At 41.4% G+C, this 14,634-nt stretch overlaps 1 protein-coding gene across 1 annotated transcript; it reads left to right on the top strand.

Annotated features, from left to right (window-relative positions):
* Nucleotides 1-729: 729 nt before the first annotated feature.
* On the top strand, nt 730-8,860 carry LOC108639025 (cytochrome P450 2H1-like). Its single transcript, XM_018069114.2, has 9 exons — nt 730-970; nt 2,354-2,516; nt 3,190-3,339; nt 5,141-5,301; nt 5,701-5,877; nt 6,291-6,432; nt 6,719-6,906; nt 7,383-7,524; nt 8,015-8,860. Exons 1-9 carry the CDS (start codon nt 791-793, stop codon nt 8,194-8,196), a joined length of 1,485 nt encoding a protein of 494 aa, XP_017924603.2. The 5' UTR covers nt 730-790; the 3' UTR covers nt 8,197-8,860.
* The last annotated feature ends 5,774 nt before the right edge of the window (nt 8,861-14,634 follow it).

The raw sequence follows: 14,634 nt of genomic DNA, 5'->3' as shown, positions 1-14,634 counted from the left end.
AGAGGGGTCAGTGTGAGCAGAGTTTATGGGGTGATGGGGGAGGGCTCTTCTGTGGGACAAGACCTACCCAGGGAGCACAGATAGGGGGACTTTGCTCCCTTGCTAGAGATATGGGGCTGTAAAACATAAAGCTCCTCAACAACAGAGGGCAGGTGGTGAGGGGGGACGGGGCAGGAGGGGAGGGAAGGAAGCTGTTTCAAACAGAACTCTCCAGGGAGATTTTGGTACAGAGCAACTCCCTTTGACCCACTTCATTTTTCTTGCCATTATCCATTTTTCTTTTTATTATCCACTGCTGGATAATGCTGAAACCAATTTCATAGATAAACAGAGATAAACAACCTCCTTTTGCACTGATTCTAATTCAGGGTGGCTTTAAGAGTAATGTCATGTCTCTTTCTTATTACACGAAAACTTCCCAAAGTGATGAAACTAAGTTTTTTTAAATTCCACTGATGTTTCCCCTCCCCTTCTTAAGCTGCAGATGTTAGCATTTTCTGCTCTCTACACATGTCCTCTTCCCTTGTTTATTAGTTTCCTTACTGGGGCTGCACTGGGTCTGAATTACCATTGCTTTAGGATTATTACATAACTCACAAAAATCAACTTTAGTAACATTCATTTTTATCTGGAGCAGATTAATAAGCAATCTCATATCTCTGCAGGAATAGGAAGGCATTATTGGCTAATTTCAACCACGTGCTTTGGTATCACAGCATATAAATAAGCATGGATTTACAGGTCCAACATCAGGCTCTTCTGACACTTGACTTCTCTGCCTCAGCCCACCATGGAGCTCCTGGGAACGACTACTATTTTCTTGCTTGTCTGTATCTCATGCCTTCTTCTCTTGGCCACATGGAGAAGCACATCAAAAAAAGGGAAGGAGCCTCCTGGTCCCTTCTCACTTCCTATTGTTGGAAACCTGCTCCAGCTGAACCCACGGAACGTGCCTGAAAGCTTGAAGAAGGTAAGGGACTGTTTTGTTCTTTTCTATGTTATCTTCACTGTATATAAAATAAAGCCCAGTCCCTGCAGTCTCAGCTTACTTCACAAGCTTAATTTGCACTGACCAAAGGTTAGACTCAAATAGAAAAAAAAAGATTTCCCAGATAGACATGCTTCTGAAATCTATATATCTAATTTTATATATTACAAGTCAGTTTATGTATTTGCAATGATCATACTAATGAGGAGTCCCACGCTGACCTCACAGCATTACTGCAGTTTGCACTGGACTTGCAATCAAGGCCCTGATGCTATTGCAATATGCATTATAATCCTCCTGTGCCCAGCTCCTCACTGTGATGGAATGATGGCTTGGCCCCCTTCTGGGAAGAACCCTGCTCCATTTTGCTGCCTCTGCTCCCCAGCAGATATGTAGGATCACCTGGGAGTGGAACTAGCAAGTTAAGAAGTTGAAGCAAAAAAGTTTGGAGATGGATTGTGCTGTCCATTCCCTCCCCTGGCTGATGTCACCCATCAGGCAAAAAAACCCCTTCTGTGTTGCAAGGTCTGGAAGGAATGTTCATCCAAAGTGCCTGTTCCTTAGGGGATCATGAGGGTATGGTGACAGATATATGGAAAGGGCTGGTGTCCCTGGGTTCTTCAGAGCAAAATTGTGGTGGTGGCTGACGTCACTGTGTGTATTGTCAGATGCACACATACTCAGATGAGCTCATTTTTGCCCTTGTGCTTGTGAATGTTGAGAATCATGAGCACCCTCAGGCATTCTGCTGTGTTTCAGAGCACTAAGTGATTCAGCTTTCCACCATGAAAAAACCACAGGATTTCATCTAGTTTGGTCTTATAAAGTGACCATGAGAAGCATTCCAGATTGGAACACATAGCCCGAGAATCTCCAACTGTAGCCAAGAGCAGATGCCAGGAAAGGAGTACATGATTAGTGCAAGGATGCTGTGACTGCTGATTCACTCAATTTTCAGGGGTCTGTGGCCCAGGAGATTTGAGAAACAGCTTTACTGTTTGTGCTCAGAAACCCTTTAGGCATTTGCTTCCATATGTGTATACAATTTGGTTTTGAGCTCATGTAAACTGTTATCCACTATGCCCTGCAGAAAGGCCTCCCAGAATATTTTGCCAACCCTATGAGGGGCTATTTTCTTTTCTCAGATTTGGATTTGATACCTTACTGCTTCCATTCTTATCACCTATTTCTTGTATAATTGTCTGTAGTTCATAGTTGAAAGAGCTCTGCACTGCTGTTAATCAATGTCATGTCTCAGCGATGCTGGGACAATGGCAGATCACTGCTCAGACCCCTCTGCTACAAAATCCTTTTCACATGATTAACATTCAGGTTTGTTGTTCTTTGTGTTCCTCTTTCCTACAGCTCAGCGAGAAGTATGGTCCGGTCTTCACAATACATTTAGGCCCAAAAAAGGTTGTGGTATTGTATGGTTATGATGTTATGAAAGAAGCTCTGGTTGATCAAGGAGATGACTTCAGTGGAAGAGGCATTCTACCACTGATTGAAAAACTCTTCAATGGCACAGGTATGTCCTTCATAATATTAGCATAAAAAACACATGCTTTTAGTGCTGCAGGAACACAGCTGAGAGAGCAGTGCAGGAGGGAGTGGTGGATTTCATTTACTACATTCGTGGAAACAAATCAGTAATTAAAGATCAAAAGCCCAACTCATGCTTGGACCCTTGAGTAAACTGGTCCCCTGGAAAACTGTTTAAGGTCCCAGGACAGCTTCATTGACTGCCTTTCTATTTTCAGCATGCCTCACATTCTGGCTAAAATATTGTTCATTAAGTGTACCTCTAAGGTCTTACATTCGTTCTCCCATTTCTGAAAATACTCTAAATATATACACAGCTAAGGAACCAGCAAAAGGAAAGTCCACAGCACAACAAAGATGAGATAATACAGGCTGACCCTATATGTGGTAAGGGCCACACTCAGGATTAGGCCATGAGATTATTCTCCAGGTCAGTCCCCAGTATGGCATTTATCTGGGTAAACAGAACATATTCCATGGCATTATATACAGTGCAGTTCCAATGATCCTGTCAATAAGTATATGCTCTGGGTATATAGCAATAGCAGTGTAACTCCACAGAGAGCTGTCTTTTCAGGTTGAGTACTTACTGTGTAGCTCCCATTTAGGGAAAAAACATCTGTTTCCTCATGAAGGTCTATTTTTCCTCCCTGTGTCAGGCATTTTGACTAGCAATGGCGAGACCTGGAAGCAGCTCCGACGATTTGCACTCACCACCTTGCGGGATTTTGGGATGGGGAAAAAGAGCATCGAGGAGCGAATCCAGGAGGAAGCTCATTTTCTGGTGGAGAGGCTCAAGAACACACACGGTAGGATAAGGACTTTGTGCCTGCTGAGGCACCATGCATCTTTGCAATGAGACAATGAGGTGTACAGGGCTGCTTCACAAAATCCATGACCCGAGTACTGGGCACATGGTTGCTGTTTCTGCTCCCTGCTTCAACAGGCAAAGTTATCACTCCTGACAGTCGGTCGGTCAAAGGCTTGGTGACAGTGGGGAGGATAAACGTAGGAGACAGGGTTGGAAAGTATCATTTTACCTGTTCTGCTTGAGCGACAAGACAGGAAGGGGCAAAATGAACAGCTTTGCCACAAAGCCAAGGGTTTGATGGAATTCAGCCATGGAGACAGGGCTGGACACTGCCAGCATGCAAGCAACATGCACTTCCTCCCCTTGTCTCCTGCAGCTCCATGTAAACAGTTCTTGAAGAAGTGGGTGACCAGAGAACTCATTTACAGATATCTGGGGTTGGGTCCAGTCCATCTGAACGCTAGATAGACACACCTTCCACATTGGTGGGGCTGTCCAGTGGGACCAGGGGCTGCTTCTGAGGGCAGGGTATAAGGTAACCCCCTTGGTTTCCACCTATAAATGTGTTTTCTGGTAGTAGGCAGGTCAATGTTACTTCTAAATCCTTCCCCTGAGAGTGGCACAGTACCAGCCTGAATTCCAGGCTTCCATTCCACATTCCATCAAGCAAGCTCTCAGTGTGTGCTAACTGTGCAAGGCGGAAAAAGCAGATGGATCTAACAGAATGATGAAGCATCACTGTTTTCCATGAGCCACTAATTCAGTCTGGCTTCATAGATAAACATTCCTGTTACAAATTAGAGAAAACACTCTCACCTGCATTGCTTTTATCCTTTGACTTACACAGTAATACTTTTTTCTTATGCTTTTGTACAGTTATAAGTATTTCTTATGCCCTTGTGCAAACCTCCAACTCTGTCTTACCTTGTTACAGCATCTTTTACTGTGTACTAAAAGGCTTTGCAAGCAAGATATATACCACTGAAAAGGATAAAGCCATTATCTACCCCTAGTGCAAATTACAAAGAGCTGTGATTAGTATCTTCGAAGTTCAGCATTAATGTACTCACCACCTCTGATGAGACATCTGCTGAGTTTTCAGTGGCCAGGGAGTCACCAGCCAGGCAGAGAAGGGTTGGTGCCATTGCTGCTTGGAATAGGCTGATTCTCAATGCTGTCAAGTTGACATTTTCTACTCCTTGGTTTTCTTTCAGGATTTTATACCTTTTCATGTTGTTGTTCTCCTCTTGAAACCTTGAGATGCAACCTATCACTACATTTTCCCTTCTTTCTTGGGTCTAATCTTGCTTTTTTCTTATGCTGTAGTTTTCTTCTTAGAAGTTAATGCAGCTATGCTATCGAAACTAGACTTTGATCACAGGCATTTGAACCCCTAGGAGAGGGCTCTACAATGGAATTTATGCTAATAGAGTTCATAAACAGAATGCAATCACCTAAACCCATGGTTGAGGCAAAGTCCTCATGGTTTCACTGGGATTTTGTGGGAATCCTTAGGTCATTTCTAATAAACAGATGGGTGTGTGCCAGCTGAAGAGAACTAAGGCACTCAGACAAGTGTTCTGCTGAGAACAGGGCAAAAGAGATAGTTAAGCCATTCTAGTTGAAGTGAAATTAGTTCACTTCAAGAAGAGAAAATATCAGACAAGCCCTTCACCATTCTTTCAAAGGACTGCAAAACTCTGGATCTCAAGAGGACGTGAAACTACCCTGTAGTGTTAGAGGGGGAGATGATCCCTGAAATACTGAAAGCAAGATAACACTTTTGTTTGTTGTGGCAGAGCGACCTTTCGACCCTAACAACTTCCTAGTCCATGCTGTTTCCAACATCATCTGCTCCATTGTCTTTGGGGATCGGTTTGACTACGAGGACAAGAAATTTCTAACTTTAATTAATTTGATAGATGAAAACAACAAGCTCCAGACGTCTCTACACATACAGGTGTGCATGGTTATATTTAATACATTTATTATTATAATATTTTATTATTGAAGATTTATTCATATTATTAATTTTTAATTAGAGGGGATTTTCCTAAATTTGGAACAAAAAAAATTGAAAGTGAAAAAGACAGTTAAATAATCAGTTCCTGCTGTTTTTTTTCCTTATCTTATGGAATTGCAATTGTATGTCCAAAGGATATAATTGCAAAAGTTGCTGAAGTGCAGTCTATCCTTGAATGTACTAAAACCCTAAAGTAAATGGCATTAAAATCCTGAGTAATAAAGACCTACCATTCCAAAACAGTTTAATTGCCCCATTTTCATAGTTACGATTAGGGGAAAATATTATTGTATGTGCATTAATCAGAATGTGCTTTTTATCATTTTATTTTTACAGCTATATAATTTTTTCCCAACTGTCATGGAGTTAATACCTGGACCACATAAACAACTGATAAAAAATGTTGAAGAAATCGATCAATTTACAACAGAAATTGTAATGGAGCACCAGAAAACCTTGGATCCCACTTGTCCTCGAGATTTTGTTGATGCTTTTCTTAACAAAATGGAACAGGTATTGTAAGAGTATAGATTTGTTGGATTATAAGAAAATCACTGCTTGAATCACATCTTTTCACTTGTGGCATTGGGTTTTTGCAAATACAGAGGGGAGCTTGCTCTTCTTGCCACATCAACTTCATTCTATCCTCTCAATTTTCTTATCAAGGATTTTTAAACACGGAATTAACAGCCCCAGCCAAAGTTAAGAAAGTTGAAGACCAATCTGGTTAATGTAATTCAAGGCTACTCCCATATTAAAAAAGGTTCATAGTATTATTCAGTAAAAGTACATAAATGCTGGTGGTATCGTATTTTTGAAAGGACATTAGATATGTTTATAAACACACATTATGGGTACAGGACTTGTCTTTTTAAACAATCTTCTTGATTTTGTCATTCAAAACCTTCTGCCAAATCTTCTTGCAGGAGAAAGGAAATCTCGACTCAAAATTCACCATTGAGGCTTTGACCAGAACCACGCTCGACTTGTTCTTTGCAGGAACAGGGACCACCAGCCTCACACTGAGATTTGCACTTCTGATTCTCCATAAATACCCAGAGATAGCAGGTAATAGAAAAGGAAATAAATGATGTAAAAAGTTTTAGTAGGTTACGGGATCAGTTTGGACAATTGCTGTCATTACTACATGTGGCAATGGTCCCCTGACTAAGAAACATGTCTTTGCAGTGTGGAAATGTTTATTATCTTAGTCCTATTCACAAGGAGATGTTAGTACTAAGTATATGAATATATTCCCAATTTACTAAAAGTAAGTTGTGTTGTAAATACAGGCAGAGACTTAGACAAACAGCTGGGCTACTTGTCCACTGAGCATTTCCTTATTTCCTAACAGAGAAAATGCAAAAGGAGATTGATTCCGTGATTGGCCGGGACCGAAGCCCCCGCATGGCAGATCGGAGCCAGATGCCCTACACAGAGGCTGTGATCCATGAAATCCAGAGATATATTGATTTCATTCCACTTAATGTCCCACATGCTGTGACCAGAGACACCAAGTTCAGAGACTATTTTATCCCCAAGGTCTGTTGCATTGTGTCTGAGAAAGGTCATAATCTCCTGAAAACAATTATGTGTTCTATTCTTTGTATTTTATTTAATTTTTAAAAGCGCTGAAATGTGATATTGAATTGGAATAGTTTTGTTTGGTAGGGGATTCTGGTAGTTATTGAGTCCAATCCCTTGTATTAGAAAAGAAAAAAAAAAAAAGAAAAGATTTTTCATCCTCTATGACAAGAGGGCGGTAAAGCTTTCTATTTTTTTACATAAATGGAAGGTGTATTCCATTTGGGAGCAATTTGAAATACTCTAAACAGACTCACCACTAAAATTCATTAAAAAAAACATCTTTGCCATAACAATGTCCTATATTTTCACTCCTTAAATGCTCATTTTGAACTGGTTAAACTTTGACTACCCTTCTATTTAGCTCTGGGAACCTCTTAATCCCTCTTTGCTTTAGCAAATCTCCAGTGTACCTTTCTTTTTTGTCAATTCAGGGCACTATGGTATTCCCTATGCTGACTGCTGTCCTACATGATAGCAAGGAATTTCCAAATCCCGAAAAATTTGACCCAGGACATTTCCTGAATGCAAATGGTACCTTTAAAAAGAGTGACTACTTTATGCCATTTTCTACAGGTAAGACCTCTTCCTATTTCAGATCCTAGACTATCCTCTCCTAGAATCTCTTTGAAAGTTTCAGTGGCTCCATTGCCATGATCTGTACAGTGATGTCTGGTGACGTCTGCCACTCACTTCTGGGCAGCTGTAACCCCTGCACTAGAGTTTCAGTTGACTTCCTTGTTTACCAACCTCAAAAGTTCCTTCAATGCCTTCTCCAAGAAGAGGTGTATAAAGTGGGACTCAGCCATGCAACTTCTCTCTCTCCAGATGAACCATCAAACAGCAGCAGAACATGAGACACCAGAGCCTTCAAACCACCTTTGCCCACTGAGCACTCTTTGTGTTCTAGACCTTTAGTTTCTACTTTAATTCACTTGTTCCCCAAAATGCTGCAGTGCTGCCTATGCCTTCTGAGATGTCTGAACTGTCAAGGAACAGTGGTTAAAACCAGTTAGCAAGCAAAATACTGCGTCACCTCAATTTTTATTATTTTCTTTTCTTGCAGGAAAACGTGCCTGTGCAGGAGAAGGTCTGGCCCGGATGGAGATATTCATATTCTTAACATCCATCCTGCAGAACTTTACTTTGAAGCCTATTGTGGATCCCAAGGACATTGACATTACTCCAATAGTCACCTCTCTGGCAAGCATGCCCAGACCCTATCAGCTCTCTTTTGTTCCACGTTAGCCAAGAGAAAACTGTTGCCAGCTCCCAAACTTCTGAATGCTCTGATTAGCAACAGTCACTTCCCAATCTGTTGAGACTGAAACACTCAGATAATTTTCTAGATGCTTTATGGAGGCAAAAGCACTTAGAAAAGAAAATGCTATGGTGCTGTTATAATCACCACAGCCAGCTCTAAACAGAGACAGAGTAGGCAATGGCACGGGGAAGAACACAGCTCCCTGTGCAAAATCATACAGGTTTTCCTCTGCACCTGCCTCGCCCAGCTCTGGTTCCTGTCTGGCTCCTGACATACTGGGTGAGTGGAGTAGCTGTCTGAGAGCCCTGCTGCTGCTGTCCTTATCCCTTGACCACCTCAGCACAGCAGAACAGATGCTTATACTCCAGGCTTTCCACAGAATCTGCTTGAGGTACCTCTCTCTGTACTTTCAATTTGTTTGTAACCTATTTGTAAAGGTAAGCGTATAACAGTGAGGTTTTTTCTGTTAGATGATGGTCATCTAACATATTCTTTTCCCAGTACTTATTGTCTACTGTGGTGGGAATGGAGTTTATCAGTGACTGGGCAGATGGGTTATCTTCTGTGTGATTGCAATGAAGGTTTGTGAAACTACAACTTACATTGCAAAATTAAAAAGTGGTACACCGAATTGTTCTTTTTCTGAGATTCCAGACCATCTTTCAGTGAAAAACCTGCATCCACAGAGCTTGTATTTCCAAATGTTTTTCAAGTCTTGTACACTGTTGAAATCTGTTTCATTTCACTCATGTATATGAAATGCCCTATGGCTTGAAGAATGAGCTGGCTAATGACCTATAAACTTCCATTCCCAATGTGGGATAATAGAGGACTTATCAGAACCCCAGCTGTAGTTACAGAGCTGTCCACTGTGGAAAAAAAAAAAAAAGACAAATTAAATAATACCAGGATGCCCCCAGTGCCATTTCCTAGATAAACGCCAGCTTGCATCTTCCCATTATTTTATGAAGTACGTAAAGATCACTACAGCAATGTTACAATCAGGCAAAAAAATATAAACAGTGTTTACATGAATTGCCAATCATACCTGTACAGATCTAGGATTGGCATTTCCTGTCTTGATCACATTCCCTGCAAAGTATAATATATAGTGATTACAGTGAAGACAGAGAGCTGAATCTGTGCTGTGTGGGAAAAGACAGCAACTGTAACATTACCACAATGGTATTAACTGCTTATTAACAGGCTAAACTTGTTTTCTTTGAAAGTATTAATAAGCTAGATATACCATGACTTGGTGGCATAGCATTCCAAAGGCAAAAGTCACAAATGTCACAGAATCATAGAAATAAGTTGTCTCATCTGATAAAAAGAAGAAAGCACTCTGTAATTCCTCTTCAGCTGTGCCATGACTAAAATAGCCAAAGCAAATGAGGAAGCAGCTTCCTTCTTTCAGACATCTTCCTCCATGCTGAAAAGAGAAGGAGGCAGCCAATGCAGATCAGCAAGAAAACAGTTTAAGCACCCAGAGACTCCACCAGGATGCGAAATGGGTGTTGACATTTGAGGAGGGCTAAAGCCGTGTCCTGGAAGCCTCACTTTGTGTCACTTGTGGTATAAAAAGCAGTGCAATGGTAACCAAAAACTGCTTACATTAGCTCTGGGTTAACTAAAAAAATTAGCCACTGCTGGAAAGTTCTACATGTCCCATGAAGCCATACTGCTCCCTCTCCCTGCCTGCTAGTGCACAGTGCAGCCTTGGCTTTTTCTTCTGCAGGGACAGCACAGACAGTGCATTACTTGCTCATGTGCAGAATCAGGCAGGACCATACGAATTTTCTGTGGCAAACCTGACACAATGTCCTGGCACTTGGCCATGTGAAGAAGACTTTCTGACTTGATGAATCCATTCTGCACATTGTTGCTATTAGTGCCCAAATACCTCTCACACAACATAAGCGCCCCTGTGAGCTCAAGCTTTTAAGATGCTTCTAAGAAGCTGGGAAGCAGCTACAGAAGCAACAGTCAGCTGGGCAAGTACTAATGAAGAAAAGAAATGGCAAATTCTGAAACATACAAAAGTGTCCCTAAGTGAAGAACTCAGTGAAGAAATCCATGAAGCAAACAAAAGTACTTCAACATTGTCCCCATAACAGGGCAATAGCACTTCCCTGAGCTATTATTATAAATTAACGTGACATAGAGAGATTAATTGGATGTCTGGACATAAAGGACAGATGTGGGTCAAGGGAGATGGGGTGATCAAAGGTAAAAACAAGCAGTTTGGAGTAGCCAGGTGTAAACTCAAATACCTTTAAATTTCTTGTTGAAGAGGAAAAAAACACGGGCAGAGCACATACCAAGCCTCGTGTGCACATATATGTTACACAGCTCTTATAGGCTGAAGGGAAGGATGTTGAGACATTTGTGAATTCCCATACAGAAGCTTCATTTAAAAGGGAAAGTTGTGAAAACAGTGGTTTTATCCACAGCTGTCAAGTTAGGGATTCTCCCAGCTGCCATTTCAGATGTATTTTTGACCACTTGGGATGTCAGTGCTCTCTTGATAACCCTACACAGTAGCATGTTAAACTATACATGACTGTTAAAAGGTTGAAACTTTCAACCTAAAAGTTGAAAGTAGTTTTGTACAACATAGAACATTCTGAGGTTCACTAGCACTGCTTTATCCTGAGGATGAAGCTCTCTATTGGATTACTGATTAACACTGAGGAACTTTGGTTCCGGGACTCACCTTTCTAAACGGATCTTCTGTTTGGCACACAAATACATCAGGGATGTTTTCTGACATGAGTCATAACTGTAACTCCCAATGCTTCTGTGCTGTGGGATATACAGCCCCCCTCAACTGAGACACACACACACAGACACACAGACACAGACACACACACACACACACACACCCCACCCAAAGGTTTCCACTTCCTTGCAGCTGATGCCTCTTCAGTTTTCCCTGCTGACACAGGAAAGTGTGTGTCCTGACTAATTGCAGTGCTGTACACTGCCCAACACAATGAGGATGTGTACCACACTGGCATGTCACTAGACATTCTTCTAAACAGACTGTATTTCTTTCCTACATATCAGCACTTGTACTATTCTCTTGTGCAACTCACTCAAAAGCCAGCTTGAAGTACTTACGGTCGACAGGTATGGAAAAAGTCCTCGGTGTGGGAGGCATGCCTGTTCAGTAGGCAGGGCTCTGCCAAATTAGCAATTTGGAAATTGTTAATCTGGTAGAGAAGCAACTTTTTGTGCTGGCCATGCCACTTCAAACACTACCAGGATCACGATTCACTGCTGAAGTAGAGAAAGGAGCTGCTAAGTTAACTGAGCACATGATACAGCAATGTATCTTGCAATTCACCTGAGGTCCAGGCAGTCAAAGAATGCAATTGCAACAATACTTGAGGCAGAGTTTAAAACATGTTCTCTTCTACCATCTTCAGGAGCTGGAAAAATCTGTCCTTCGAAAAAAATACAGAAACAGCTTATATAATCTTTCCCACAGGAACTTAGGATTCCAGAGAAACAAATGCAGCAAGTTGTTTTATTGTAAATTTATAGTAATTAGTCTCCCTATGTCAAACAGATAACGGGGGATACCAAAATTAAGGGTTCTCAATACCCCTCTCGTAAGTCCAAAGGCCAAAGTATCTTCTCAACACAGAGCACAATGAAGGAAAAAGTGAAGTTTTGGTCCTACTGCTATTGAGGGAAAATGTCTTTTATAGGTTACAGAGGAATTTTCTTAGACAGACTATTTCATGTGAAAAACAGGACTAACACACACATAGCCAGTATCAGCATGGGTTAGGGACAGGCTTCTACTTGTCACTGCAAAACAACTGAGCAACAGAACCTCCTGAGAAGAGGAAAATATTATTCAGCCTTAAGCCTGAATACAGCTAGTCTACATGGTCTATACATGTATATAAATGTAATAGACAAGATTAGCATTGTATAGCAGCATATCTATTTCAGAGAGTTTTCTTTCCTTCAGTACCTAATGGAATGTGAACCTTCTGACTCTTAAGATGCTTCATTTCCCAAACAAGTGCACCATTTGTTATACCCCTACCATATTTGGTGTACTTACATTTTTGATTCAAATCCTTAAGATTTCTACTGATGTTTATAGCAATATCTTTCATTTCTAGGTACTTCAAGCTAGTCAGCTTATTCATGTTTTCCAAGAGTTTGTAGTCCTCACTGGTGGCTTAAAAAAGAACACAGTTTATTTTAATTAAAGGCTGATGTGGTTTGAATCATGTGCAGACTCTTTAAGAGGACAAGAGATTTCAAACCAAGAGAAAAATGTAGAGTACAGTTTGGATGGCAATCCAGGTATAACACGTTACAAAATGAGAATGACCTTTTGTGAATTGCAAAAATCAACTAAGCTGATGAATTCACTTGTATTTTTTTTTTTTTTGAGAGAGAAAAATTTACTAATTCCTCACATTTCTAGTCTTACTCTGTAAGTTAGACACTTATGTTTACAAAACTGATAGCACAAATTCAGACTGGTCATCTGTACCATATATCCTTCAAGTCTGTGTGAATTAGTGGTGCTGTGGAGTGCTTTCAGAATTAGAGCCTATGGAATGCACTAAGCTGGTGAGCAGTTTACTTTGCTCCAGTTAATTTTGCACAGCAGTTTATTCTAAAGCATCAATATATTGGAATAAGGAAAAATCCTTGAACAATGGGAAAAGAAATATAATCGGAGAAGTTATATATCTGCAGCTTTTCTCTGATACTTCTTTATGGTTTTCTTTGTTGCTTTTGTTATCATGTGACCTTTATTATTGATTTTCCAAGTATTGGGGCACTTAAAACTGGGAAATTTCACTTGTTTCTTCTTAATCCAAAGTTCAATCAGCAAACTGTTCTTTTATTCTTTTTAATCTTCAGTCATTCACAGAGCTAATTAAATTCATAGGAGAGCTAATTAAATTCATAGGACCAGTAAGTGCAACTTTTATCCATTGCAAAGACTCAGCTGAAAAGTCCGTTTGGTTTCCCTGAGGTTATTGAAGGATGAGCTTGGCTCTTCATTGCCATAACATGTAAGACTTAAATTCTGTCTTTTTCTCCATAAAGATGAGAACATACTGACAGTAGAAGAAATCATGCACTGCTTCCCCATGGCCACCATGCTGGTGAGTGCAACAGGAGTGATTTGTGAGAGCTTTGCCAGCTCTCACATCTCTGTGTCACCAAGCATGCAGAGTCTGTGGCCTGACTTCCCATGCACAGAGTGCTGGCAGGGGATGGCTGTGCATTTGGACCTGGAGGGAAGATAAGAGAGGGCAGATGTGATGCAGCTGTAGGAGAGTTTTGGCTTTGAAGGGTTTGGGTGTGAGCCAGAAAAGAAAACCAGAGAGAAATACCTGACACAACTGTGATGTGAATTCTGATACAAATTACATGCCTTTGATACTGTGGGTCTTCCATGGTTGCCACCATTATTCTCTTGCATTCCTGAAACCCAACTTGTTTGAGATGGAAGGTGGTTTAGTTTGGAAGCGGCTTTGTGATTATGTTCAGCCAGTCCACTGTGCTCTGGAAGATCATCAGGAGGGCTGAAAAAAAGAAACTCTCTCTTCCTAGCAAAATTATGAGATCAGAGTTTTCTAGAGTGTCTTACGATATATTTAGGAAATGAGAGTCATGGTGGCCATGACCTCTCAAATTCCAGGTGTGGGTCATTGTGGAGGATGGGAAGGAGTGCTGAAAGCCTTGGAGGGGAAATCACAGGGCAGGCACATCTCTGGGAAGGTACCACAGGGTGTGGCAGGGAAATCCCATTGTGATGGGACTTCCTCCAGCTGGGGCAGGGCACCTGAAGTAAAGAGGGAAAGGTGTTGAGGGTGCTCAGAGCACAAGCTTTGAGGGCAGGAATGGCCATGGCATCAGCAAGGATCACTCAGGGAGGAGCTGAGGTAAGTAACATGAGAGCTAAGTGGAACTGAAGCAAAGTCCAAAGCTGATCAGCCAGAGAAGTGAAGCAGGCTGGCAGAGATGCAAAGAAGGGTCCTGGAGAACTGCTGGAGCCTCCAAGGGACCTAACAGGGTGAAAGGGCCCTGCCCTGGCCAGGGTTACTCTGGGCTCTGAAGAAGTCAGATGTTGTTGTCACTGGTGCCCTCTGCTGCTGCTAGATCATGTTGTTAATTTTTTAGAAATATTTCTTGTCTTTTGCCAGCATTGTAAATCTTTACTGCCTGGTAAAGGCTGCTAAGTCCTTCCCTGAGTAGGGAAATCACCATGTAGCCGTAACTGTTTGCATGAAGTGCTCTGTGGTTGTGGTTGTTGGCTACTCTGCCTGTTGTGCATTTCAAGGGGCTGAACAGCAGTGGAGAGAGGAGGATTCCTTCAGCCATATTTACAATATGGTTTTAGAGTTAGACCCTGATCTTCCACCAGCTGTGGGCAA

This window comes from Manacus vitellinus, unplaced genomic scaffold (genome assembly GCF_001715985.3).
Source record: "Manacus vitellinus isolate BGI_N305 unplaced genomic scaffold, ASM171598v3 scaffold_15_pilon, whole genome shotgun sequence".
Classification (NCBI taxonomy): Eukaryota; Metazoa; Chordata; class Aves; order Passeriformes; family Pipridae; genus Manacus; species Manacus vitellinus.
Note: the sequence above shows the minus strand (reverse complement) of the source record. Positions and strands in the feature narration are given on the sequence as shown.